This window comes from Mandrillus leucophaeus, unplaced genomic scaffold (assembly GCF_000951045.1).
Source record: "Mandrillus leucophaeus isolate KB7577 unplaced genomic scaffold, Mleu.le_1.0 Scaffold123, whole genome shotgun sequence".
In the NCBI taxonomy this organism is placed as follows: Eukaryota; Metazoa; Chordata; class Mammalia; order Primates; family Cercopithecidae; genus Mandrillus; species Mandrillus leucophaeus.
In genome coordinates, this window is record NW_012100654.1 from 3,476,413 (window position 1) to 3,501,665 (window position 25,253).

The 25,253-nt window shown below is 44.5% G+C and overlaps 1 protein-coding gene across 4 annotated transcripts in view; it reads left to right on the top strand.

The window, feature by feature from the left end:
- The window catches only part of MYLK (myosin light chain kinase), a 226,897-nt gene extending 205,615 nt beyond the window's left edge, over positions 1-21,282 (top strand). For 2 of the 4 annotated variants that reach the window (XM_011971548.1, XM_011971549.1), the window contains 5 exons: positions 4,000-4,152; positions 6,753-6,876; positions 13,312-13,441; positions 14,881-15,012; positions 19,265-21,282. In XM_011971548.1, coding sequence (XP_011826938.1) covers positions 4,000-4,152; positions 6,753-6,876; positions 13,312-13,441; positions 14,881-15,012; positions 19,265-19,509 — 784 coding nt within the window. In that variant the 3' untranslated portion in view covers positions 19,510-21,282. Of the gene's footprint in view, positions 1-3,999; positions 4,153-6,752; positions 6,877-12,555; positions 13,152-13,311; positions 13,442-14,880; positions 15,013-19,264 lie in introns of those variants that run through there. The other 2 variants (XM_011971550.1, XM_011971551.1) reach the window with 2 other exon arrangements.
- Positions 21,283-25,253: the final 3,971 nt, after the last annotated feature.

The following is a 25,253-nucleotide window of genomic DNA, read 5'->3' on the forward strand; positions in this document are numbered from 1 at the left end:
AAAGTGCTGGGATTACAGGCTTGAGCCACCGCGCCCGGCCAAGACCCCCATTTCTTAAAACACACACACACACACACACACACACACACACAGAGAGAGAGAGAGAGAGAGAGAGAAAGTGTAGTCCAAGAGGCATTTCTGCACCCTCTGCTCTCCTAACCTTCTGCCCCCAGAGCCAACAGGCCTCTACATCATATTCCCTGGGGGAATTTCTTTTGCAATGAGCTGAGAATTAAGAAATTAGAATGCCCTGCATTCATGACCAAAGACTAGTATTTGACCATTAAAAATCAATGTGTAGAGTCTGTCTGTACTTGATACATCCAGTGAAGAAAAAGTAAAGCATCCAAGGACTTGCCCAGACTGATTACAGTTTTGTGAAAAACAGATCAATCTCTTAGTTAAAAACTAGAGGAGACCAGGGAGATAAAGAGGTGTTTTAATACTAACATTATTTGTTGACTGGTTGATTTTTTTAAACAAATAATGACTGTTTTCTAGCTGGGTGCAGTGGCTCATGCCTGTACTCCCAGCAATTTGGGAGGCCAAGGTGAGTGGATGGCCTGCGCCCAGGAGTTTGAGACCAGCCTGGGCAACATGGCAAAACCCCATCTCTGCAAGAAATATATAAGGTAGCTGGGCATGGTGGCGTGCACCTGTGGTCCCTGCTACTCAGGTGGCTTAGGTGGGAGGGTCACCTGAGCCTGGGGAGGTTGAGCCTGCAGTGAGCCATGATCATGCCACTGTATTCCAGCCTGGGTAACAGAGCGAGACCCTGTCTCAAAAAAATAAAAAATAAGAATAATGACTGTTTTCTAAATAAAAAGACAAGGCTGGGCACAGTGGCTCATGCCTGTAATTCCAGCACTTTGGGAGGTGGAGGCAGGAGGATTGCTTAAGCTCAGGAATTTGAGACTAGCCTGGGCAACATGGTGAAACCCCATCTCTACCAAAATACAAAAAATTAGCCAGGTGTGTTGGCACGCACCTGCAGTTCCAGCTACTCAGGAGACTGAGGTGGAAGGATCACGTGAGCCCAGGAGGCAGAGGTTGCAGTGAGCTGAGATGGCTACTGCACTCCAACTTGGGCAACAGAGCAAGATCCTATCTCAAAAAAAAAAAAAAAAATTAAAAGACATGATCCCTTATGCAAATGTTAGCAATAAAGAAAAACTTCCCCAAAAAAGGTTTTTTAAAATCCTCTAAAACCCCACCACCTAGCAACAGCATTACTGAAAATTCGAACACCCTCTTTGTCAACATGCTGTGTATGTATTCCATTTTTTATTCTAGACACGTGCTCTTTAATAGGGAGAATGCTGGGGAAACTTGGGCAGGCGAGGAGCCAGGCAGGGCGAGGAGAGTATTTCAGATGAATAGGCTGCCAAGAAGGAAGAGCGCCAGAGGCCAGAGGCGAGGAGGCTCTCCCTGACTGTGCCCGGAGTTGCAGAGATTAAGACCTATCTTTGCAGGATTATAGTTCCTAATAAGGAAAGGAGGTTTGCAGAAGGGGAACTTTCTGCATTCCACAGCAGGGTTGTTTGCTTTTCCTGCCTTCTTTTGGAGTACTGCCGGACTTCCCCGCTCTCTGTTTCCAGTGGAAAATGTAAAGAAGCAGCAGGTGGCTGACAGGCAAGAGACAGGCTGCTTCCTGAAGGGGCTTGCATGGGCCACATGGGGGTCAGGGTCACAGAGACGGAGAGAGCTGGGAGGCCCCTAGGAAATCTAGCCTAGTCCTCTTGATGTATAAAAGGAGAAACTGAGGCCCAGAGAGGGGAAAGGAGCAGCAGATAACAGTGCAGACTCTGGGACAGGTAAATGCCCACCCTTCCCTCATGGGGACATGACCAAGAATGATTCTCTTTGCCTTCTTAAAACATAAATCAGGGTCTTGCTTTAAAAATATCCCATCCACAAAAACCTATTTTTCAGAAACACAAATATATTGATTAGGATGAGACAATTCACATTGTAAAAGCTTTCTTCTCTTTACAAAAGGTTTCACTAGAGGGTTCCTCCCATGGCAAGCTTTTTCTCCCAGTATTTCAAGTGGGTTTTGTTCTGTCAAACTCAACCAAAGCCTTACTCCTGAAGCTGTCAGTGCTTGGCTTATGATGATGGATTCATAAGCATTTGGGAGAAGAGACACTGGTAAAGCCCTAACTTGACAGGTTGATGGCTGGAGGGCCCCAGACCCATCTCTCTCTCTCTCTTTTTTTTTGAGATTGAGTTTTGCTTGTTGCCCAGGCTGGAGTGCAATGGCACAATCTTGGCTCACTGCAACCTCCACCTCCAGAGTTCAAGCGATTCTCCTGCCTCAGCCTCCCGAGTAGCTGGGATTACAGGTGCTCGCCACCACACCCAGCTAATTTTTGTATTTTTAGTAGAGACAGGGCTTCACTGTGTTGGCCAGGCTAGCCTCGAACTCCTGACTTCAGGTGATCCATCCATCTCGGCCTCCCAAAGTGTTGGGATTATAGGCGTGAGCCACCACGCCTGGCCCCCAGACCCATCTCATGGGGCTCAGCTGAGGTCAGGGCAGGAACAGCTACATAATTTGCAACATAAAAGGTGGGGCCACTTGTTCAAACCTTATTGAGAATCTTGAGATGACAGCAGCAGAGCATTAAACCAAGCACAGGGCCTGTCTAAGGGTGGGACTCTGGGCCACTGTGCAGGTCAAACACCCATGAGGCTGACTCACGAGGCCCGCGTGAACAGTGGAGTGGGTTGTTGCTATGAAGGTGGGGTGCACAGAGGTGAGAGGTAAGGTCAATACGCCGCAAATCTGATCTATTTTGTTTTGAAATTCCTTACCTTATAAAGTTTATTTGGCTTCAGCTGCTGGTCACAGAGTCATTCCTGCATTCACAGCTTGGTGAGGGAGTGGAGGGAACCCAGCAGAACTGCATGAGGTCTCCGGGCATGGACTGTCTCCTTACTGTGGACCAGGCCTGGTGCCAGTGCTGAACACTGCAATTTACTTCATCTTCACAGAAATGTTAGGATAGTATAGCATTTAAGAGGACAGGCTCTAGAGGCAGATACCTGGGTTCCAGTCTCACTGGCTGCGAATCTTTGGGCAGGTTACTTGAGCCTGGGCTGTGCCTCAATTCCCTCATCTGTAAAACAAAGTTATAAGAATTACCTGCATCATAGGGCAGTGTTAAGATTAAGTGAGTTCACTTATTTTAGGCACTTGACCCAGTGCCTGGCACATAGAAAAAGTTTAATAAGTGTCTGCTGCCATCACGATGCTGCTGAGGATGAAGAAGTGACCACCCTATAGTTAAATGGCAGCTTCTCCATTTTAGAGGAGAAAACTGACACAGATCAGGGAATTGTCCAAGGTCATCCAGCAAGCAGAGAGGCTGCACTCTGTCCTCTGCCACAGCACCTCATAGGGAAGTTTTCTAGTTTGGCATGAATGCCTCAGGTTCCCTGAACCTACATTGCCGATTCAGAGTCCATCTATCCGTCGGGCACACACTTCACTTGCTGAGCCTCTCCTATGTGCTGGGCCCTCTTCTTGGAGCTGAAGGTGTGTGGAGAGTGGAGAGAGCTGGGAGGGAGGGGACAGAAGGGTGCCGTGGTGATCACTACCATGTGCTGGGTCCACGGAGAGGGGGCAGGAGCACAGGAGGAAGGGGCTTGGAGAAGGCTGTAGCCTGGGCTTTGGGGAAGAATAGAAGACCAGGACAGAGGGACTTATCAGCCCTGCCGTGTACCCTGCAGAAGCCCGTAATCTAAAGCAAACCCACTGCACCTCAGCTTCACAGGTAGGTGGTGTCAAGAGGCAGGTGACCAAGAAAAGACAGGGCTGTGAACCACACCCTCTTTTCTTTCCACAAGTGAAAGAAAGGCAGGTGCAAGGCCCACAGAGCCTTGGCCCTTGCCAAGAAGAGTTTGGGGGTGGGGAGGCTGGCCGACCCTCACCTTTGACCTCAGTCAGCACGCCCTTTCCTAGCCACACCTGCTGTCCTGCTCTTGTCTCTGCAGAGTCAGTGGCCTTTCCCCCTTCATGGGAGACAACGATAATGAAACCTTGGCCAACGTTACCTCAGCCACCTGGGATTTCGACGACGAGGCATTCGATGAGATCTCCGACGATGCCAAGGATTTCATCAGCAATCTGCTGAAGAAAGATATGAAGTAATGAGTTGGCATTTCAGTCTTTGCTTCCCCACTCCCTGCCCTGTGTTGGGAAGCAAAGGGGGATTCCTTTGCCTGTTGGGGCACCCTCCTTGCCACCCCGCCTTGAGTCGTTCCTAGCATTCCCTGAGGAAGGGAGGGTGGGCGTGATAAGAGACCTGAGTGCATGTGGGTCGGGGAGGCGACTTCCTAGGCCCTGCCCTCTGGAGCTAGACATGGAATTCACCTTCAGAAGCTCAGACACCTGACCTGAAAAGCGACACTTGACCACATTGCAGAGCGAGGGGCAGCTGTTCTGTGTGAATAATGACTGCCCTTCTTATTTTCTGGGTACAGTTGTGGCCAGCCACAGCCCTCTTCAGGGGCTGCAGGGGAAGGACCCTCTCAACAAGCAAGAGCAGAGGACAGCGGCATCTTAGACCTTCTCTGTGGGTCCCAATCATATCCCCAGATTATTATTATTCTGGCTTAGTGTTTTTTTATATCTTAGTTATTTAATAACTGCATGCTTGAATACAGCCAGGTACCTTCTAACATCTGGCCAAAGGGAGGCTGTGATCCCAGACCACTGGGCTTAGCCCTCTCCCAGCTCTGCCTCTGTTGAGGTTCCCCACCTGTGCCTGCTGCAGCTGTGAACGTAGGGAAGTGAACAGTGGGAGGCCGGTGTGCATGGGCTGTGGGGAAAGGTCAGGGACTCAGGCCCTCCAGGTTTCAATGCAAGATTAGAGCTTGGAGTTGTAGGGGAGACCAGAGTGGGAGGTTGACTGAAGGTGGGCAGTGGATGTGTCTAGACAGAATCTCCTGGAAGGAACTGTCCTGGGCTCTCCATGTGTAGGGAAGGCTGCCCAGGGAAAGGGAGCAGTAGGACTCAGGTGAGAACAGCTGGCCTTTTGGGCAGCTCACCCACTCTGCAAATAGGTGAGTAGATGAGGCAGAGTCTGACTGTAGGGGTGCAGAGGAGCTTAGAGCTATACTTGGCAATCCCAGGGAGTAGTTGTAGCCTTGCCAAGAAGGGTGGTATTGACATGGGTGGCATGCTAGAGAGAAGGGGAGGGGCCTGACTCCAGGGCAGGCAGGAAGCTCTGCACTCCCAGGTGACTTTGCAGCCTTGCAAGGCTGCTGATGGCTCCCCCGAGGAAGAACAGCTGTTCAGGGCAGGAGGGTGCAGTTAGCTGCTGAAGGAGCAATATTGGAGTGTCTCAGATGGCTCTGTCAGGCTTTCCTGTGATGCACCCCACTCTCGGTCTTTTTAGCCATTCAGGGCCAAACTCCTCCAGAGGCCACATTCTATACTCCTTGACAATGAGGTCTTTTTAGCCTTTTGCTGTCACAGTCTGTATCAGAAATGGGCATGACCCAAGGAGAACTAAGATACTGTGGGAAGTCTAAATTACCTTCCAGTATGAGGGACCCCCACACCCAAGGTGCCTCAGGAGATGAAAACCTCCTCAGTAACTCTGGTACAACGATGGCTTTTGTCTTCCAAGCTTTATTCACTGAAGATTTGGTAAACAAGGTATTGTGTGTATATATCTTATTTTCTCATCTGACCTTGAATTAAGTCAGTAACAGGCTGTACTGGATCCCTCTGTGCTCATAAAATGGATTAAACAAAGAACTGATCTTATTCAAACAGATCAAGACACTAAATTCCCATAAACTCTTATAGCCAGCCTCTCTTCAACCAGAAATCACCACCTATCAGCACTTTAAAAAAAAAAAAAAAAAAAAAAGCTTTCTATTATAAAAGTAATGCATGCAAATTATAGAGGATTTGAAGAATATAATAAAATGTAAATCATCTATCATCCCTTTATCTAAAGATCACTACATTTTGCTATACTTCTTTCCAGTCATTTTTCTATATATGTTAGCATTTGGTTCTTTAGGCTTTCTTAGTCCTGTTACAGTTAAGGCAATGGCTCTAAAATGTTTCTAGATCTAAAGTGTTTCTAGAGCTTTCAGAAAGATGAAGTGAGTTTCAGTGCAGTTCTAAAGAAGTCATAATTCATAGGCTATATGCAGGACCTACTTCTTTGAGTTGTAACAGGAAAAACCTGATACTCAACCACACCATAAGACATAAAACGTGAAAGTTCATTGATTGCTGGAGGTTTTATCCTAGGGTTTAACTCTCCCCTTCTCCAGACAGGGTGGCAGGAGGATTAGGCTCTGTGGGCCCCAGCCCTCATAGGACCAGCAGAATGACACCACCCTGAAATAGGTGCCAGCCAGTCCCAGAAACGTCTGCCCTGCAGCACTTACTCTTACTCTTCCTCGACCCCAAGAATCCCAGAAACATCTGCCCTGCAGCACTTACTCTTCCTTGACCCCAAGAGCAGGCCATGGAGCCCAGTTGCTTCCTTGGTGCTTAGGCTTTCATAACACTGACCCATGCTGGTTCTGGTTAGTGTGACCCAGACCAAGTGAGGAGAAAAGTGAAGAGCACAGTGATCCTGATCACGGTGGATGGTCCGGGAGCAGGGGGCCCTGGCCTCTGCCCTCGTGCCCGGGAACAGCTGGCCTCCCATTTCTGATCTAACCAGTGGTCTCTGAGGTCTCGTCCTGCTCAAAAATCTCCTGATCTCTGCCTCTGTCAGAAACCGCCTGGACTGCACACAGTGCCTTCAGCATCCATGGCTAATGAAAGATACCAAGAACATGGAGGCCAAGAAACTCTCCAAGGACCGGATGAAGAAGTACATGGCAAGAAGGAAATGGCAGGTAATGCGAGGGTCACTTTGGACTGGGATATTACCCCTCATATTTGTGTTGCTGAAGCCACTTTCATTCCTAGCTTGCCCTGGCCTCACACCAAGAAAGTTTAAATTCGTTTCTGAAGCAGTCTGGGACCAGTTTAGGCAGCTGATTAAGGTACAGTGGTGTGCTTAGTCCTGAGTGCAGAGTCCCTTTCTCGAGGAGATGGGATGGATTCTTAGCTTAGCTGTCTCTCTGTTCCTGCTCACCTTTGTCCCAGAGGACCCTTAACCTTTACTCAGGTTAAGCCACTGACATTTCATGTCTTCATGGCTTGGGATGAGCAACATCACTTTGAGGTCCATTTGTCCACCATCTAGGAAGGTTGTATGTTAATGTGTCCTTAGCAAATGACGTAGCCTTGCTGTGGATTTGTTTTCTCATGTGTAAAGTGAGGATAATAGTACCAACTTCACAGCTTTGTTGTGATAATTATGAGAATTACACGAGATCATGTGGCGTTTAGTAGTACAATGCCTGGTACATGGTAAGTGTCCAAAAATGATCCTAGTTGCTAATAGGTATTAAGGTAGGCCATCTGTCAGGGACCATTTAAAGCACTATCTATGCACTAAATCTTTTAACCCTAGGAGGCAGGTACTGTTATTATCCCCACTTTACAGACAAAATTGAGGCAGAGAAAAGGTTAGGAAAGCCATCCAGGGTTACACAGCTAATAAGCAGAAGGGTCAGGATTCAAACCCAGAGCTTGACTGCAAAACACATAGTCTTAACTCCAAGACTGCCTCTGATAAAAGGCATGGGTGAATAAAATTATTATCCAAAACCACAGGATGTTTATCACCATCATCATCTATTTTATCATTTTTATTACTACAATTAGAATTACAATTCTTTTTTTTTTTTTTTTTCGAAATGGAATCTCACTCTATCGCCCAGGCTGGAGTGCAGTGGTGCGAATTCGGCTCACTGCAAGCTCCGCCTCCCGGGATCACGCCATTCTCCTTCCTCAGCCTCCTGAGTAGCTGGGATTACAGGTACCCGGCACCACGCCCAGCTAATTTTTTGTATTTTTAGTGGAGACAGGGTTTCACCGTGTTAGCCAGAATGGTCTCAATCTCCTGACTTCGTGATCCGCCCACCTCGGCCTCCCAAAGTGCTGGGATTACAGGCGTGAGCCACTGCTCCTGGCCTAGAATTACAATTCTTAGGCTGCTGGAGAAGACATGGTTTCCTTCTTTCTTTCTTTCTTTCTTTCTTTTTTTTTTTGAGACAAAGTCTCACTCCGTCACCCAGGCTGGAGTGCAGTGGCACGATCTCGGCTCACTGCAGACTCTGCCTCCCAGGTTCAGGCAATTGAGAGGACATGGTTTCTATACTCAGCGACCATGTAGTACAATGGGGGAACTGAAGCAACTGGACATGAAAGGATGTAATGCGCACCAAGATACATAAACTATCCGGATAGCTCTCCATAGCCACGGGTGTGTGTGGATAGAACCAACCTGGTCGCAACCAGAGTTGGATGTGATTATGAAGAAATGCTCCCAGGCTCAAGAGTTTGAATCAGGTGTGGAACCTGAGTCAGAACAGAGAAGAGGACTGCACATGTGGAGGAGAAGGCACAGAGGTGGGAGCTGGACCCATTCTGGCTGGGCTTGGCTTGACAGGAGCAGAGTCTTTTAGCTGGATACTCAAGGGACCCAGGGGCATTGAGACTGACTGGGTGGCAGAGAAAAGAGAAATTACTGTGTTGGAGGCAACTGGAACACTGGTCATTTGCCACACCAGGTGACTAAATCACAGTTGCCTCAAAAGTAGAGTGTCACTCAGAGGTTGAAAGAGGGAGCAAAGGGAAATGGGGGCCACAAGTGTAGAGTTTAAGTGACCACCATCCCCAGCACATCTCAGCTGTGCTCCTCCGCCGTGGAAGTCAGTTCCTGGCTACGCCCCTCATGGGAAGGTTTAGGTGGGTCTCTAGGCCTCCCTCAAGTGCAAGGTGAGTTGAAACATCTGTAGCTGCTTACCTTTTGGTGCCACTGGGATCTGAGTAGCAAATATTCTTTTATAAAAAAAGGGGAGAGGATCTACAAAATCAAAGGTCAGCTGTATTAATAATCCTGTGGCCAGAAGGTCTCAAAGAAATATTTCTGGAAAGGATAGGGAAGCTGATGTCAGGGCGGGGCAGTCCTCAGAGCAGTGAGTCTAAGTGGATATTACTTGGCTGAGGCTATAGGTTAAGGGGCAGCCTTATCACCTGGGAACATCTGCAGACAAACCAAAGCCAGGAGGACGCCTAAACCCAGGGGCTAGGAGCAGAGAAGAGATGAGGAAATAGGAGAGGAGGCAAAGGGAATTTTTCAGTTAAATCAGTCAGGGAATCACAGTGGTGCTGATTTTTTTTTTTAAAGAGACAGGGTCTCATGCTGTCACCCAGGCTGAAGGGCAGTAGTACAAGCATAGCTCACTGCAGTCTCGACCTCCTGGGCTCAAGCAATCTTCTCGTCTTGGCCTCCTGAGTAGCTGGGACTATAGGCATATGCCACCACACTGGCTAATTTTATTTTATTTTTTTAACTTTGGTAGAAACAGGGTCTCACTATGTTGCCTAGACTAGTCTTGAACTCCTGGTCTCAAGCGATCCTCCTGCGTTGGCTTCCCGAAGTGCTGAGTGCCCAGCCTATGCTGATATTTTAATCAGTTTCTTTTTCTTCTTGTTTACAGCATTATTAGCCATAGGGTTTTCTGGAAGGGCAGGGGAAGAAAAGGGTAGAATTCAGAGAAGGAAACTTAATTTTATATTTTAGCATAGATGGCGACATTTGGAAATGATTTTTCCGCAAAAATTGTCCACAAAATTCCCATTCAACAAGTAGCGTCCCTGAAGAGTAGCTTCCCTGTTAACAGCTCTAACCATTTCATGTTACGTTGCTCCCTTGGGAAAGTGTTTTCTGTATTTTAACTGCAAGCACCAGGGCCTTAGCGCCCCTTGGAATATGGGGGTTCCCTCTTCTTGCAGCAGCCAAGGTTCTGTGCGGTGGGGTGGAGTGGGAAGGAATGGGCTGCAAGCAGGGGCAGAGGGAGAGGGGAAGGGTAGGCTCAGATGGCCCGGAACTCTCTGTAGCTGTGCCAGAGAAGGCACCTTCTTGTTATTCTGGTGTGGTTTTCATAAAAAGCCCTAGGAGGAATGAAGTGTCATGGGAACAAATCCCTACAAACAAAGCTAGGCTGGGTATAGATGACTCGTATACGTATGGGTAATCATATTACTCATCTTAGAATGAAGTTATTCTGAAAGAAGGTATATTTTAAATTTATATTAAACGAATTTTACAAAGATATGTTGGAAAGGTGCAGCAATGGGGGCAGGTAGGTTGAGCAGATTAATAGCGTTTCTGCATGCACACTGGAAGCAAAAGACTAGACATCAGAGGCCCGTGGGTAGCCATCTTTATTTTCCAGGAACCATAAAGACCCCAGCAGTATGAACCAAGGGCATTAGGGGAGAAAACACTGGACTCAGCATAGCATGGAGTATTCTTGACCATCCCATTTGGATGGTATGCCCTGCTCAGGGGAAACTGTAGTCTTGGGGCTAATGATATATATGGGGGACTTCGATGACTGACTGGTGTGCGGGTAACCAGCTTGCCATATATTTGCCAGGGAATGTCTTGATATTGGCATCAAAAGACCCTAATCCCGGGACACTCCACAAGCCTGCCTCGGCAAGCCAAGATGGCTGGCCCCACAAGCTCTCCAAGTGGCAGGGAATTTGTGCTGCATGAAGGAGGCTGGTGCAGATACTGCCCACCAGTGACACAGGAATTCAGCCTGGGCAATTGCCCTCAAATGAGAAAAAGACTTTCTCAAAATGAAGGCAGAAATTACAAAATTAAAACTTGGCTATCTTGATGTTCCAAAAATTTCCAAAGGTCCTTGGATAGTAAAGCAATAACCAGTTGTCAGCTCAAAGGCATAAAAGTGGAAGACTAGAACATACCCATATATTCATTTCTAGTTCTGACAAATAGCTTCCTCAGCAATTTTTTTCACAAATCAATTTCCAGATATTTTTGATGTTTTAGAAATTATATGCTGGATATCTCCATCTTTTAGAAAAGTTCTCCAGATGTGAGACCTATTTATTTGTTAATATATTTACTAGTTCCTCTGAAATACTATAACTTTTGTTTCCTCGTTCTAATAGGTTCATATTAGTCACTTTGTTATGAAATAAAACCTGGAAGAGAAAAGGCATCATCTCTCCACACCACACAGGTGAAGACAGTCCTGATCAGTCTCAATCCTGATGTCTGGAAATGGGGAGCTCATGGGTTCAAGGCTGGTGTTCCTTGCTACAGATTTATGGATATAAACCAGCGTCTTTCTGTAGAGGTCTGGAACTGCAGGGAGATTAGAATCTTCTGCTCCCAGGCTCCTGAGGCCCAGAGAAGGGAACTGACTTGCACAAGGTCTCCCAGCAATTAGGGTTAGAGAACTAACCTATCCCTTGTTGAGAACAAACCCTCTGGGTTTAGAGGCTCCTAGCCCATGACAAACCAATCTGTGTTGGATAAAGGGAATGGAGAGCAGAGAAGGGCAGAATGTGAGAATCAGGTTGATTAGGAAGCAGGCTGGTCTGACATTGACTACACAGGGAGGGCTGCCATGGCTTGTACCACCTCTTACCTGTTCCTGAAGGCATGATAACATCCCATGGGAAGAGCTGGATCTCTCTACACTCCGGCTACCACAACAAACAGGCTGAACCAGTAACATCTGCCAGAAGAGCAGGAAAGGTTGCCACATGGCCTGAGCCTGCAGAGGCATTCTCTGCAGGGCCACACCGTGGTTCTGCTCACCGTTAAATTGTTCAGTTTTCATCTCTCACCGTCTTCCCCTCCTCATCACCTCCACCTGGGGCTCCCTGGATTCTGTTCAGTGACCCAGCCTCACTGTGGCGGCAGAGGCCAGAAACATACCCACACCACACAGTGTGATGTGTGCGAGAAGGGATGGCTAGGGGGCAGAGCAAGGTAGAATGTCTGTCCAAAGTGCATGAAAGCAATCTGCAGCAAGGACGGCAGGAGGCATGACAGTAAGGTCATCCTGCCCACCGCAGTAGGTCTCCTCTTTCACCATACACACACGCACACAATTTTCTATATGTTTCCTTAGCACCCAGAAGTTATTTATTTTCAAAATGATCACTCTTTTTACTGAAGCTTACTGGCTTTCCAAGTAGTCCTAAATGATGAGGTTTTACTGAAGTACTTAAGCATGTGAAGTGAATTCAGGAGGAAAATGGCTTTGCCGGCAGAATTTGAGGTGCAATGAGTACAAGCCATTTGCCTATGAAGAGGCTGTTTCCTTCCTCTCTCAGGGGGGACAAGTAGCCAGTCTGTGGTGACATCTGTTGTCTGGATGCACAGCTTTTAGATGCCTAAAAAAGATGCTTTGGGTGCAGGGGTGGAAAGACTTGGTTGTGCTTTAGTTTTCTTAGTCATTCCTGTTAACCTTAGAAAAAAGGTGAAAAACTTATTGAAAGATAAAAAAAACAATAAGACACAATTGTACATTATTAGGGATCCTATGCTTGGAAGAATTTTCACAATGTAAATAAATTACATCTCAAGTTCTGATCCTTTTCAGCAGAAATTCTTTCCTCTCCCAAGTCTAGACACCGAAAAGCAAAGTGCCGTTGCCTTTTATTTCTTCGATGCTTCTTTTCGGTGCCTGAATGCACACCAGGGAAGAGCTCCCCTCCAGAGCTTCACTGCATCCTAGACTTGTGCTGGGGCCAGCCAGAGTGTTTCTCCAAATCACTTAAGTCTCTGAATTATAAACAGAGCTAAATGGGACCTTGGAGATCATCTTGTCCAGCCGCCTCCTTCTAGAGAAGGAAACTGAAGCTCAGAGTGGTTAAGTGACTTGCCCAAGGTCAACAGGATGCTCTGTTATTATTACCATGATTATTTTTGCATCAGGACTTGTGGGATCCGTAGTAACTATTCTCTTGGCCAGTTATAATCACATCATTGGCATTGTTTTACGAGAAACAGCCCCGCTAGGCCCAGTCAGCAATAAGTCTTTGGAGCTGTCTCAGCCTGCAGTTGCTTTATATAAACTATCCCTTTTATGGGAGTTGAAGCACTGTATGAAAAGGGTTTTTGTCTCATGTTGACCTTGTTTAGTCACATTAACGCACACATCAGTTCCAGGCCCCATTCCATTCTCTGAACATCTTCTGACACACTGACAGTGCTGAACAGAGCAAGGTTGGGTTCGCTCCTCTGGCAGAACCTCGGCTCTCGGGAGGTCCTTGATCCGGGGAATAGCTGCTTCTCTGGGGCTGGGCTCTACTCCCCGCAGCCCCCCGCACTACCCAGCTGGAACCAGGGACAACGCCTGAGTCCAACCCCCGTGTCTATTTTCCAGAAAACGGGCAATGCTGTGAGAGCCATTGGAAGACTGTCCTCTATGGCAATGATCTCAGGGCTCAGTGGCAGGAAATCCTCAACAGGGTCACCAACCAGCCCGCTCAATGCAGAAAAACTAGAATCTGAAGGTAAGGAGGAGTTTCTCCAGCCAGCTGGTGAGAAAGAAAGGGTTGGGGAACAAAGGGGCATTTTGAGGTTTTGGTTGGTTTTGTTCTTTTTTTTTTTTTTTTTTAATATGCCCTGCAAAGATAAATTCAGAAGTAATTTTGAGTTGCCCTGACAGTTACTAAGTCTAATAATTATTCTTAATCATTTAACCTTAGGCTTAGCCATTTTCAGAGGGAAAGTTGTTATTTGTCTAATAGAACTAGATGACCTCAGCTATGCTTTTTCATATATTTTGCGTTAAAATTAACAAAGACTTTATTAAAATCTTCCTTTGTTCTTATGGCAAAAGTGATACTCTATATTAATGGGCAAAAATACATTAAAATTACATGTAGTTGTGTAAGATTTACAAAATATTCTATTTTCTACCATCTTTGTGGTTTTGTTATAAATAAAAATTAACTCTCATGGTCCACATTTGTTTGGCATTGTTCATGCTACTGAATCATGTCATTTGAACTGGGCAGACTGGGATTGGCAGGGCCCCTCCTGGAGACTAATAGGGTCAGTTACTTGCTCACCGTGTTAGATGCTGTGCCGTCCATCTCCTCAGTGAAAGCCCCAGCCTTTTCCTGCTTCAGGTGCATGCAGGGCCAGGCCCTTATCTCATTTGGCCAGAGACACCCTCTGTCCCTCCCTGCCTGGTGCTTTTTGTATCCACTGGTGAGAAGCTGAGTTTAGATCCCTTTGGTGAGCAAAGGTAGAGTTATTGGTGAGGCCAGCAGCTGCCTGCTCTCGAGCTTCCTTGCAGCCAGGGACAGAGACTGCAGCACACAGGCCTGGTCCCTCCTGAGCCACTCCTGCCCCTCCTCAGATGACCTAGACATAGCCTGAAGGGAAGGGAGGAGATACAGTTGTCCCTCCAAGTTCTAGTTTTTCCCTGAACCAATCCTACATCCTGGTCCACAGTCACACAGCATGAAGGCAGTGTGAGCATGGAGCAAGAGCCACTGGAAGCTGAAGATCCGGCTAGGACACGGTTCCTCCCTTCTAAAAAGCAGGTGGAACACCTGCTGCAGAAGGAGGGCAGAGGGATACCAAGACTAGGAAGGCCAGCGAGGTCCTGCCGTGCTCAGATACCCTCAGCTGAATCCTAAAGCAGCATGAAATGCAGCCAGAAATCCTTTTTAAAGATGATTTCCTCTTTCAACATGTCAGCATAAGGGAAAGGGGGAGTCTGATCATTTCCTCAGCTTGGGCACAGTTCTTTCTTCTGCCAAAAACCATTTGGCAGCAGGCCAACCTGTCCCCAGGAGAAAGCCGTGCTTATGATTCAGTTCTCAAAGCTGCCTTCTTTGCTAAATCATGGCCACTTTTTAAAAAGTTAGTTTCTTTAAGCTAGAGGCGAGGCGAGAACAAGGAATGAAGAAATGACCTGCTCTTCTTCTCTGTCTTCTAGAAGATGTGTCCCAAGCTTTCCTTGAGGCTGTTGCTGAGGAAAAGCCTCATGTAAAACCCTATTTCTCTAAGACCATTCGTGATTTAGAAGTTGTGGAGGGAAGTGCTGCTAGATTTGACTGCAAGATTGAAGGTAAGTTGTAGCTGTGCTTCTCTTCACCGTCAATAGGGTGTGGCTGGATGGTAGGGTCCCTACCATGCACCCTGAGCAGGATGTCAGTTCTGTGCAGCTTGGGACAATGAGGAACCGCCAAGCTTTGGGGGAAACTGGGTCAGCAGGAGCTGCTCATAAAGGGCGATGCCCTGCACTCCCACCTCCTGAAGGTGTGTCCTTCAGTCACTTCCCCAGGGGGCACATTTGAAATTTCACCTACTTACACCAGCCACTAGACCTAAGTTTAGAAATGGCCTTGCATGGACTTACCTGGCTTTGGAACATGCTTAGTGAAATGAGCTTTGCAAACTGCTGAAAAGCATGTGACTTGCCCATACGAGGCCCTCAAAGGAAGGCTGGCACAAAGACAGGATGTGGAGTCGGCAGGCTCTGCTACTTGTCCACAGGCTGTGTGACCTTGGATGGTGGTCCAGCTCCCCTGGGTTAAGATCCCTCCACTGTAAGATGATAGCTAAGTCATAGAGTGGCTCTGGGGATTCTGTGAGGGGAATATATGAGAAAGGGGAACCTTTTAGATCTTGTAAAGATGTCATGGAGTAAAGGGAAAAGTTGTGGGACTGGCAGGTAGAGAGAGAGCATGCATTGTGACTTCAGACTGAGGCCAGTTGGGAACCAGGCACCCGGGACAAAGCACTCAGCCGATGCCATCTTCCCCAGGCTGCTTATCTGCCTGCTGGGAATAATGCAGCCATAGACCCATCAGTGGTCAGAGCTCAAGGGACCTTAAGAGGTCATGGCATAGCACCTGAGAAATAAGCAAAGTTGATGACACAAAGCGTTTCCATTTTCATATAGATTACAACCGTCTAGAAAGAGAAGGGACAAGATAAGACAGGCTCTTTGCTTCAAGTCTATGACTTTCATCTGCCAAGCAGGGTGGCAGGTTATCGCCCATTTTGGTCTGACCAAATAGAGCACAGAAGTTTATTAGGCAACTTTCCCAAGGCCGCATAGCACTGTACAGCAGTCAGAACAAACTGTGCCTCCCACTTTCTTTGATTCTCCAGCAATGTGACTAGACAATGCCTTTTGTGTAGAATAGCCCAAAGTTAGGAATGGAAAAAATAGTTTTTCTTCTGCATCTTTATATTATCAAAGTGCCTTATCAATGCTTCGCCTACCATAGTCATTTTCCTTTCTCCATTCAATTAAAAGAAAGTGGATGTGCTGCCTTTGATAATGTGAAAATTCTCAGACTGGGGATTCTGCTGAAGCCTCTGGAGCCACTGCTTGCAATTCTCACCATTACCATTGCATTGGGTCTTCTGAAGTTTTTTTTTTCTTTTTTGAATGTTTTAAAATAACATAATGATTATCATTTTGTACTTAATTTTCTCTTTGGGATTGTTTCCTACTTAATTTTCTCTTTGGAATTGTTTCGTTGATATTTATGCAACTTTTGGCTGGAGCTCTGATGAGAAATTAAAGCATATGGATGTTGTTGTGATAAAAACAAAATTGAAACTTTTGCACTGAGAGTCCAGGGCGTGGGAGTGCAGGGTACTTTACGATCAGTTCTTCCTGACCCAATTTTCCTCCTGGTCTGGGTGTTCCTAATTACTTCAAAAAAACAATTTCCAAAATTGTTTTGAAAAAACATTGAAAAGAATATTAGAATTCTTGATTTCTTATGTATAATTTTTCTTCTGGTTAGGGCTCGTATTAGCCTGTTTGCATTGCTATAAAAGAATACCTGAGGCTAGAAAATTTATAAAGAAAAGAAGCTTATTTGGCTTGGTGCCAGCATCTGCATCCAGTGAGGCCTCAGGATGCTTTCAATCATAGCAGAAGCAGGCATGTCACATGGCAAGAGAGAGAGCGAGAGAGAAGGACATGCCACGTTTTAACGACCAGATCCACATGAACTGACAGAGCAAGAACTCACTCATTACCTTGGGGAGGGCACCAAGACATTCATGAGGGATCCGCCTCCATGACCCAAACACCTCCCACCAGGCCCCACCTCGACACTGGGGATCACATTTCAACATGAGATTCAGGGGGCACAAACATCCAAACCGTATCAGGGCTACAGTTTTTTTCCTATAAAAATACATCTCCAACATTTAAGAGAAAGTCAGGTGGAATATATTGTATATTTTTAAAGGTATGTATATGTATGACTTTAAAAGCAGGGTACATGTATATGCCATGTACATGCGACCAAAATGCACAATGTTGGTAATGCTTCTGTGCATATATATGCACACATACACTTTAAACATATATAATATGTATGTATTTTATATGCATGTGTATTTTATTTTTTAATTGCTGAACTTTGCAGAAATATGACTAATGCATAAAGGCTCATTGGTGATGTCCATTTCCAATTGTCCATAGGCAAATTACCTGCTTTGGATCAGACTAAGACAAATACTGCTTTCTTCTTCTTAGAAATATTATCAGCTCTTTTCAGTTATGTTTTATATAGCTGTTATTAGCTTTATTGAGTTATAATTTGTATACCATAAAATTCACCTATTTTAAATGCACAATTCAATTATTTTTAATGAATTTATAGTCATGCAACCACCACCACAATCCAATTTTAGAACATTTTCATCACTCCAAAAAGATCCCTTATTCCCATTTTGTTTTTACTCTTATTTTTCATTTAAATTATTTAACTTTAACTATTATACAAAATTGAAAATTTAGGCTGGGCATAGTGACTCATGCATGTAATCTCAACAGGCAGATCACTTGAGTCCAGGAGATCAAGGCCAGCCTGGGCAACATGGTGAAACCCCATCTCTATAAAAAATATGAAAATTAGCTGGGTGTGGTGGTGTGTACCTGCAGTCTGAGCTATGCAGTAGGCTGAGGTGAGAGGATCACTTGAGCCTGGATAGTGGAGGTTGCAGTGACCCGAGATCATGCTGCTGAACTCCTGCCTAGGCAACAGAGTAAGACTCTGTCAAAAAAATAGATAGAAAATTGTATTTTCAGCCAAGCACGGTGGCTCACACCTGTAATCCCAGCAATTTGAAGACCGAGGCGGATGGATTACTTGAGGTCAGGAGATACAGACCAGACTGGTCAACATGCTGAAACCCTGTCTCTACTAAAAATACAAAAATTAGCTGGGTGCGGTTGCACGCACCTGTAATCCCAGCTACTCAGAAGGCTGAGGCACGAGAATCACTTGAACCAATCAGGCGGAGGTTACAGTGAGCCAAGATCATGCTACTGCACTCCAGCCTGGGCAACAGAGTGAGACTCTGACTCAAAAAAAAGAAAAAGAAAATTGTATTATCAATCTAAGAAGGTATTTAGATCTAGGTGTAGAGTTGGAGTTGGAGCAGTATTTCAGGTAGTACTCTTTTTTATTTTTATTTTTTTGCCATGTTGGCCAAGCTGGTCTTGAATTCCTGCCCACCTCGACCTCCCAAAGTGCTGGGATTATAGGTGTTAGCCACCATGCCTAGCCTCAGGTAGTACTCTGTTTAAAGGTGGGTGGGTGTGGTGGCTCACGCCTATAATCCCAGCACTTTGGGAGGCCAAGGTCAGAGGATCACTTGAGCCCAGGAGTTTGAGACCAGCCTGGGAAACATAGGAGACCCTGTCTCTACAAAAAAAACTTTTTAAAAAATTAGCCGGGCATGGTGGTGTGTACCTGTAGCTCCAGCTACTTGGGAGGCTGAGGGAGGAAGATTGCTTGAGCCCAGGAAGTTGCAGTGAGCCATGTTCATGCCACTGCACTCCAGCCTGGGTGATAGAATGAGACCCTGCCTCCTACCCCTCAAAAAGTGAAAGGTGGGATGTTTAACTGAGTATGGTCTCTCATGTCTATAGTTCCACTACTCAGGAGGCTGAGAAGGGAGGATAGTTTGAGCCCAGGAATTTGAGCAACAATAAGCTATGATCATGCCACTACATTCCAGCCTAGGCAACAGAGTGAGACTCATCACTTTAAAAAAAAAAAAAAAAAACACCATTAAGTTTTTTAATAGGTGGGACGTGGTGCTAGTCCAACATGTGTGGGAAATGGAACAAATTTAACATATTCTATTTGGGGTTTCAGATATTGGTATTTACAAGACATGTCCATTTTCTAATGTAGATATCAAAACAGTTGATAAAGGCCAACATGAAAATTTTTTCCTTAACCACCTTTATCAATAGTGGTAGCTTATGAGTTGCTTGCATGAGTTGATAAATTTTGAATAACAGTTCCTGCAACTTGTGCTCTCTCCCTGTGATGCAGGATACCCGGACCCCGAGGTTGTCTGGTTCAAAGATGACCAGTCAATCAGGGAGTCCCGCCACTTCCAGATAGACTACGATGAGGACGGGAACTGCTCTTTAATTATTAGTGATGTTTGTGGGGATGATGATGCCAAGTACACTTGCAAAGCTGTCAACAGTCTTGGAGAAGCCACCTGCACAGCAGAGCTCATTGTGGAAACGATGGAGGAAGGTGAAGGGGAAGGGGAAGAGGAAGAAGAGTGAAACAAAGCCAGAGAAAAGCAGTTTCTAAGTCATATTAAAAGGACTATTTCTCTAAAACTCAAAAAAAAAAAAAAAAAAAGATAGTAAAAGCACCTAGTGTGATAGATTATCTAGTTAGGTCATTTGTGGGTTGATTCTTCAGCAACAGCAGTTGATACCTAGCAGCGTTATTGATGGGCATTAATCTACATTAGCTGGCACCTTAAGATACTAGTGCCACTAGATTTCATTTAGGGAAAACACCAGTAACTTGGCTGACCAATTGATTTTAGAGAGAAAGTAACCAAACCAAATATTTACCTGGGCAAAGTCATAAATTATCCACTTGACTGTGCTCATGAAAAATAAGGCCAAAACAAGGGTTCTGGCCCACAGCTCAGCCCAGAGGGTCCCTGGAGATGGGAGGCCTCTCTCTCCCCACCCCCTGACTCCAGATAACTGGGTTTTCTCCCAGTACTCCAGCAATTCATTTCTGAAAGCAGTTGAGCCACTCTGTTCCAAAGTACACTGCAGATGTTCAAACTCTCCATTTCTCTTTCCCCTTCCACCTGCCAGTTTTTCTGGATCTCAGCTTGTCATGAGTTTAAGCATTAAGGACATTATGCTTCTTAGATTCTGAAGACAGGTCCCTGCTCATGGATGACTCTGGCTTCCTTAGAAAAATATTTTTCTTCCAAAATCAGTAGGAAATCTAAACGTGTCCCCTCTTTGCAGATGTCTAGCAGCTTCAGACATTTGGTTAAGAATCCATGGGAAAAAAAATCCTTGCTTATGTGGTTTCCTTTGTAAACCAGGATTCTTATTTGTGTTGTTATCAGCTCTGAATGTGTGGTAAAGATTTTTGTGTTTGAATACAGGAGAAACCAGTTTGCTGAAAAGTTAGTCTTATCTATTGGCCACGATGAAACAGATTTCAACTGATAAAGAGCTGGAGAACTCCATGTACTTTGGAATCTCCTCCAAGATAGCCAGAGTTTAATACATCTTCATTAAAGAACTTGACCTACCTTATGGGCTCCATATTTTTCTTCTTAAATGTGCATCAATCATGCCTTGCCCCTAACCTTTAAATATATTCTTAGACCTGGTAAATGCACTCAGACTTGCGTCTTTAGGAATTTTTAACTTTCTTTCACTACATTGGCACTTAAATTTTTTCTTTATAAAATGTTTTGAAGGTCATAAACAAAGACAAAAATTGATAGACCTAATACATTTCTTCTGTGTGTGTGTAACATTCCAAATCCTTTTTTTTTCTTTTCCACTGTTTGTAAGGTGCAACAATTTAATATTTTAAGGGACTTTTAAGAGTTCCTTAAGAACCAATTTAAAATTACTTCAGTGCAGTCCTACACAGTATCAACATTAGAATTTTGATATTAGTCTTACGTTATCTTCCATTCTATTTTTATCTGCTTTTTGCTGCTAGTTTCAAACTGCCAGTATTTTTCCTTTTGCTTTTAAAATAGTTACAATATTTTTCATAATAGCCACAGTATTGCCACAGTTTATTATAATAAAGGGTTTTTATTTGATTTAGAGCATTCAGAGCTTTTTTCCATCACTTTTGTGTTCAGAATATAACCTTTGTGTGCGTGTATGTTGTGTGTGTGCATGTGTGGCGTATATGTGTTACAGGTTAATGCCTTCTTGGAATTGTGTTAATGTTCTCTTGGTTTATTATGCCATCAGAATGATAAACGAGAACACTACAACTGTAGTCAGCTCACAATTTTTAAATAAAGGATACCACAGTGCATGCTGTTTGTTCAATCTTTGCAGACTTCTCTTTCTTTCCATGCTACCAGTTGTAAAGAACACAGATACCTCTTGGCAACAAAAAACAGACACTGTGGTGCGTATATGTGAAGAACTGGCTTACGTGGTTGTGTTTTACTATGGAACAGAATGATTTAGGAAGTTCTTGTTTATATAGGTAGCCTAATTTACACATTTAGTTCAAAATTTCTCTTGAGCATCAGCTTAGTACTGTATCATTCTAGAAGGACATCTTATAGAGCAGGTGTCCCCAACCCCCGGGTACATGGCTTGTTAGGAACCAGGTCACACATAAGGAGGTTAGCAGTGGGCAAGTGAGCAAAGCTTCATCTATATTTACAGCCGATTCCCATTGCTCGCATTACGGCCTGAGCTCTGCCTCTTGTCAGATCAGTGGCAGCATTAGGTTCTCACAGGAACGAACTCTATTGTGAACTGCTCATGTGAGGGATCTAGGTTTCACGCTCCTTATGAGAATCTAAGGCCTGATGATCTGTCACTGTCTCCCATCACCCCTAGATGGGACAGTCTAGTTGCAGGAAAACAAGCTCAGGGCTTCCACTGATTCTATATATGATGAGTTGTATAATTATTTTATTATTATTACAATGTAATAATAATAGAAACAAAGTGTACAATAAGTATAATGTGCTTGAATCATCCCAAAACCACCCCCTCTCCTGATCCATGAAAAAAACTGTCTTCCATGAAAGTGGTCCCTGGTGCCAAAAATGTTAGGGACCACTGTTATAGAGTATCAGGTTCTCAAAATGCTAAAATCTACATGACATTTTCAACATGTGACATCATCATCATCATCATCATCATCACTAATACTATTTACCAGGGCATGGTTTGAATTGGTGACTTTGGTGCAATTCATTATTGGCAGCCAAATGCTTTATCCATATCTTCATATTGAAGAATTTGTTATCAAGAAACTACTGGTTCTGCTTTACAGGAAGTCTGTTATCAGATATCAGATGGCGAGTCCCCCATGTCTTCAGATATTCAAGCAATATTGTGGATGGTCTAGAAAGAGTTTAAGACATGCTGTTAAATGTAGGGCTAGATAATTCTCTGATTCTTTGATGTAGTCTGGAAAGAAACAATCCGTTGTCCAGTTAATAAATGTTTAGTGTTTTCATATTTAAGACAATCACAATCCACAAATGTCCCTAGTAATTTATTGTTTTTAAAGAAAATGACTCTTTTTATTCCTTGCTAGTGAAAAATGTACAATTTATATGCTGCACCAAGAAAAATAACAGATATACTTTCTTCCATTCATTTTCATCCCAAACATACAAAAAATCATCCATTGATTGTTCCTTGCATTGCATATCTTCTTATTAAAAGATATTTCCTACATGCAACTAATAAGACATGCTGACTATTGTCAGCTCTAAATTTATGTACAGGTTTTTTATTTTTGTTAAAATGTTTGAAATTTGCTTTTTGCTCCACACCTCACCTGTTTTTGATAAATCCGTGCTAACGAGTACATAGGAGATAATAAATGAGTTCCGAGAAACCCAATTCTCCATTTTTCAACAAAACACAAGTAGCGCTACTCTCTTTATCCCTTGGGACTCCTTCTCTGTATTTTGAAAGTGGGGGATAATGTCAGTGGCAGTTGTTGCTAAGGATCTCTGCACAGAGTTAGGGCTTCACTGTCAGCTTCCTGGTTAGATGGGGCCATGTGACTAGTCCTAGTCAGTGAGCTGTGACCAGAAGTTATGTATGTACCCGCGGGACCAGAGCATTTACGTGCTGGTACAAGCCTCTCCATAATGACTGGCAATGCGTGAGATGGTGGCTGCTGCAGCCATCTGGGTCTCTAGCCAACCCAAAATGGGGACATAACACCAGCAAGAAATAAACATTTGTTCTTTTAAATCACCAAGATTTTAGGGTTCTCTGTGGCTGCAACATAACCTAGACTATCCTGATACAGGCTTATCACCGTGTTCTGGATGTGTGGTGACCAGGATGGTAGCTACTACTCACAGGTGGCTATTTAAATTTAAGTTACTTAAATAAAATAAAAAATTCAGTTCCTCAGTTGTATGAGTCACATTTCAAATGCTCTATAGTCACATGTATGTCAGTTTTCAAATTATGTGAAATTAAAACTGAAAAGCTTGTGTGCAAGTCTAGAGAGTGTGGTCTATAGTTTCATCAATTGTATTGGATAATATAGTCTCAATACTCAAGTATTGTTCTTAATTCTTTATTTATATTCAAATATAGTTTTCACTTTTTAAGACATTTTAAAGGCTGGGTGCGGTGGTGCACACCTGTGGTCCCAGCACTTTGGGAGGCCAAGGCAGGAGAATCACTTGAGGCCAGAAGTTCAAGACCAGCCTGCGCAACATAGCAAGACCCCATCTCTACTTCTTAAAAAAATAATAATAATAATTTAAAAATAAAAAGACATTTTAAAAGTACCAGTTCTATGACCTCAAAATCTAAATAGTCCTGCAATTCACAAGCAACTCTCAGATTATTTCTGATATGAGACAACCAACAAGGCCAACATTCTCCAACATCTTTGGAATTGCTGCTTGAGATGGGGGATCACACATGGGGGATCAACAGGCCATGTACCCGGGGGTTGGGGACACCAGTGAGATGGATGCAGAAAGGGAGAGAGACAAGGCTGCTGAGGCAGAATTTCCTCAACCATGGGTCAAAAGGGAGAGGAGCCATCCTGAGGCTATAATCCTTCCAAACTCAGCTGCCTTTTATCAGAACTCCCTTCCCACTGGAATTCAAAACACTCAGGAGATCTATAGTGCTTGGGGACAACATTGAATTTCTAACTGCTGCTTGCCGGAGATTTTAGCCCACAGGCCTTATCCATGTTCCAAATGCTTATACTCTGCAGGAAGCACTCATGTCAGAGACTTCAGTCCCCTGAGTCTCTGTTTGAGGCCTGTGGTAAATTTTCACAAGATATTTTGTGACTCTCTTAGACTAGAGTTCTTTTGGCTGGAGATAACTAAGGGAGAAGGAGGTTACAAATTAACCTAAGTCAATGTGGTCATGCATGTTTGTTATTAATAACATCTTTAAGGCAGGTATCAGTAGCCTCCAACAGTTAAGATATAGATTGAACTATGGGGCTTCTCCACAACCACGCTTCAGGTGGTATGTTTCAGAGATAGTCTTAGGCCAAATGTGTCAAACACTTATTAGCCAGCAGTCATACAACCAATTCTGCAAGCTCCATGAAGTCCCAGATCTGTCTCTCCAGAAAGCACCTTACATGTTGTCACTGAAGGCAAACGCTGCAGAGTACTTGGGTAGGAGGCAGCTAACCTGGTTAATCAGTGGAGTCAGTTCCTCTTGGTGTTATCCTAGGAAGCAACTTGTCCGACTTACCCACCATTTTCATTCCCTCTGTAAAATAAGTTACTAACTCTCACCTCTACCTCTTACTACAGCTGTGTAGGTTGTGCCTCAGTTTCCACAGCTATAACATTAGAGTAACTGTACTTCCGCATTCACAGGTTGATAGAAAAATTAAACGAGCTCTATGTGCCTGACCTTATGGTAGGCCCTCATTCTGGCACTCAGAGATGCTAAGATGTATCAGAAACAATCTCTAGTCTGAAAGAACTGATTACATTTCTGCAGGAAAAAAAAAAAAAAAAAAACAAATATGTGAAAAAGTTATATTCAGTCAGCCCTCTGTATCCATGGGTTCCAAATCCATGGATTCAATCAATTGGAGATGGAAAATATTTGGTGGGGGGCTAGGTACAGTGGCTCATGCCTGTAATGCCAGCACTTTGGGAGGCCGAGGCAGGCAGATCACCTGAGGTTAGGAGTTCAAGACCAGTCTGGCCAATATGGTGAAACCCTGTCTCTACGAAAACACAAAAATTAGCTGGGTATGATGGCAGGTGCCTGTAATCCCAGCTACTTAGGAGGCTGAGACAGGAGAATTGCTTGAAGCC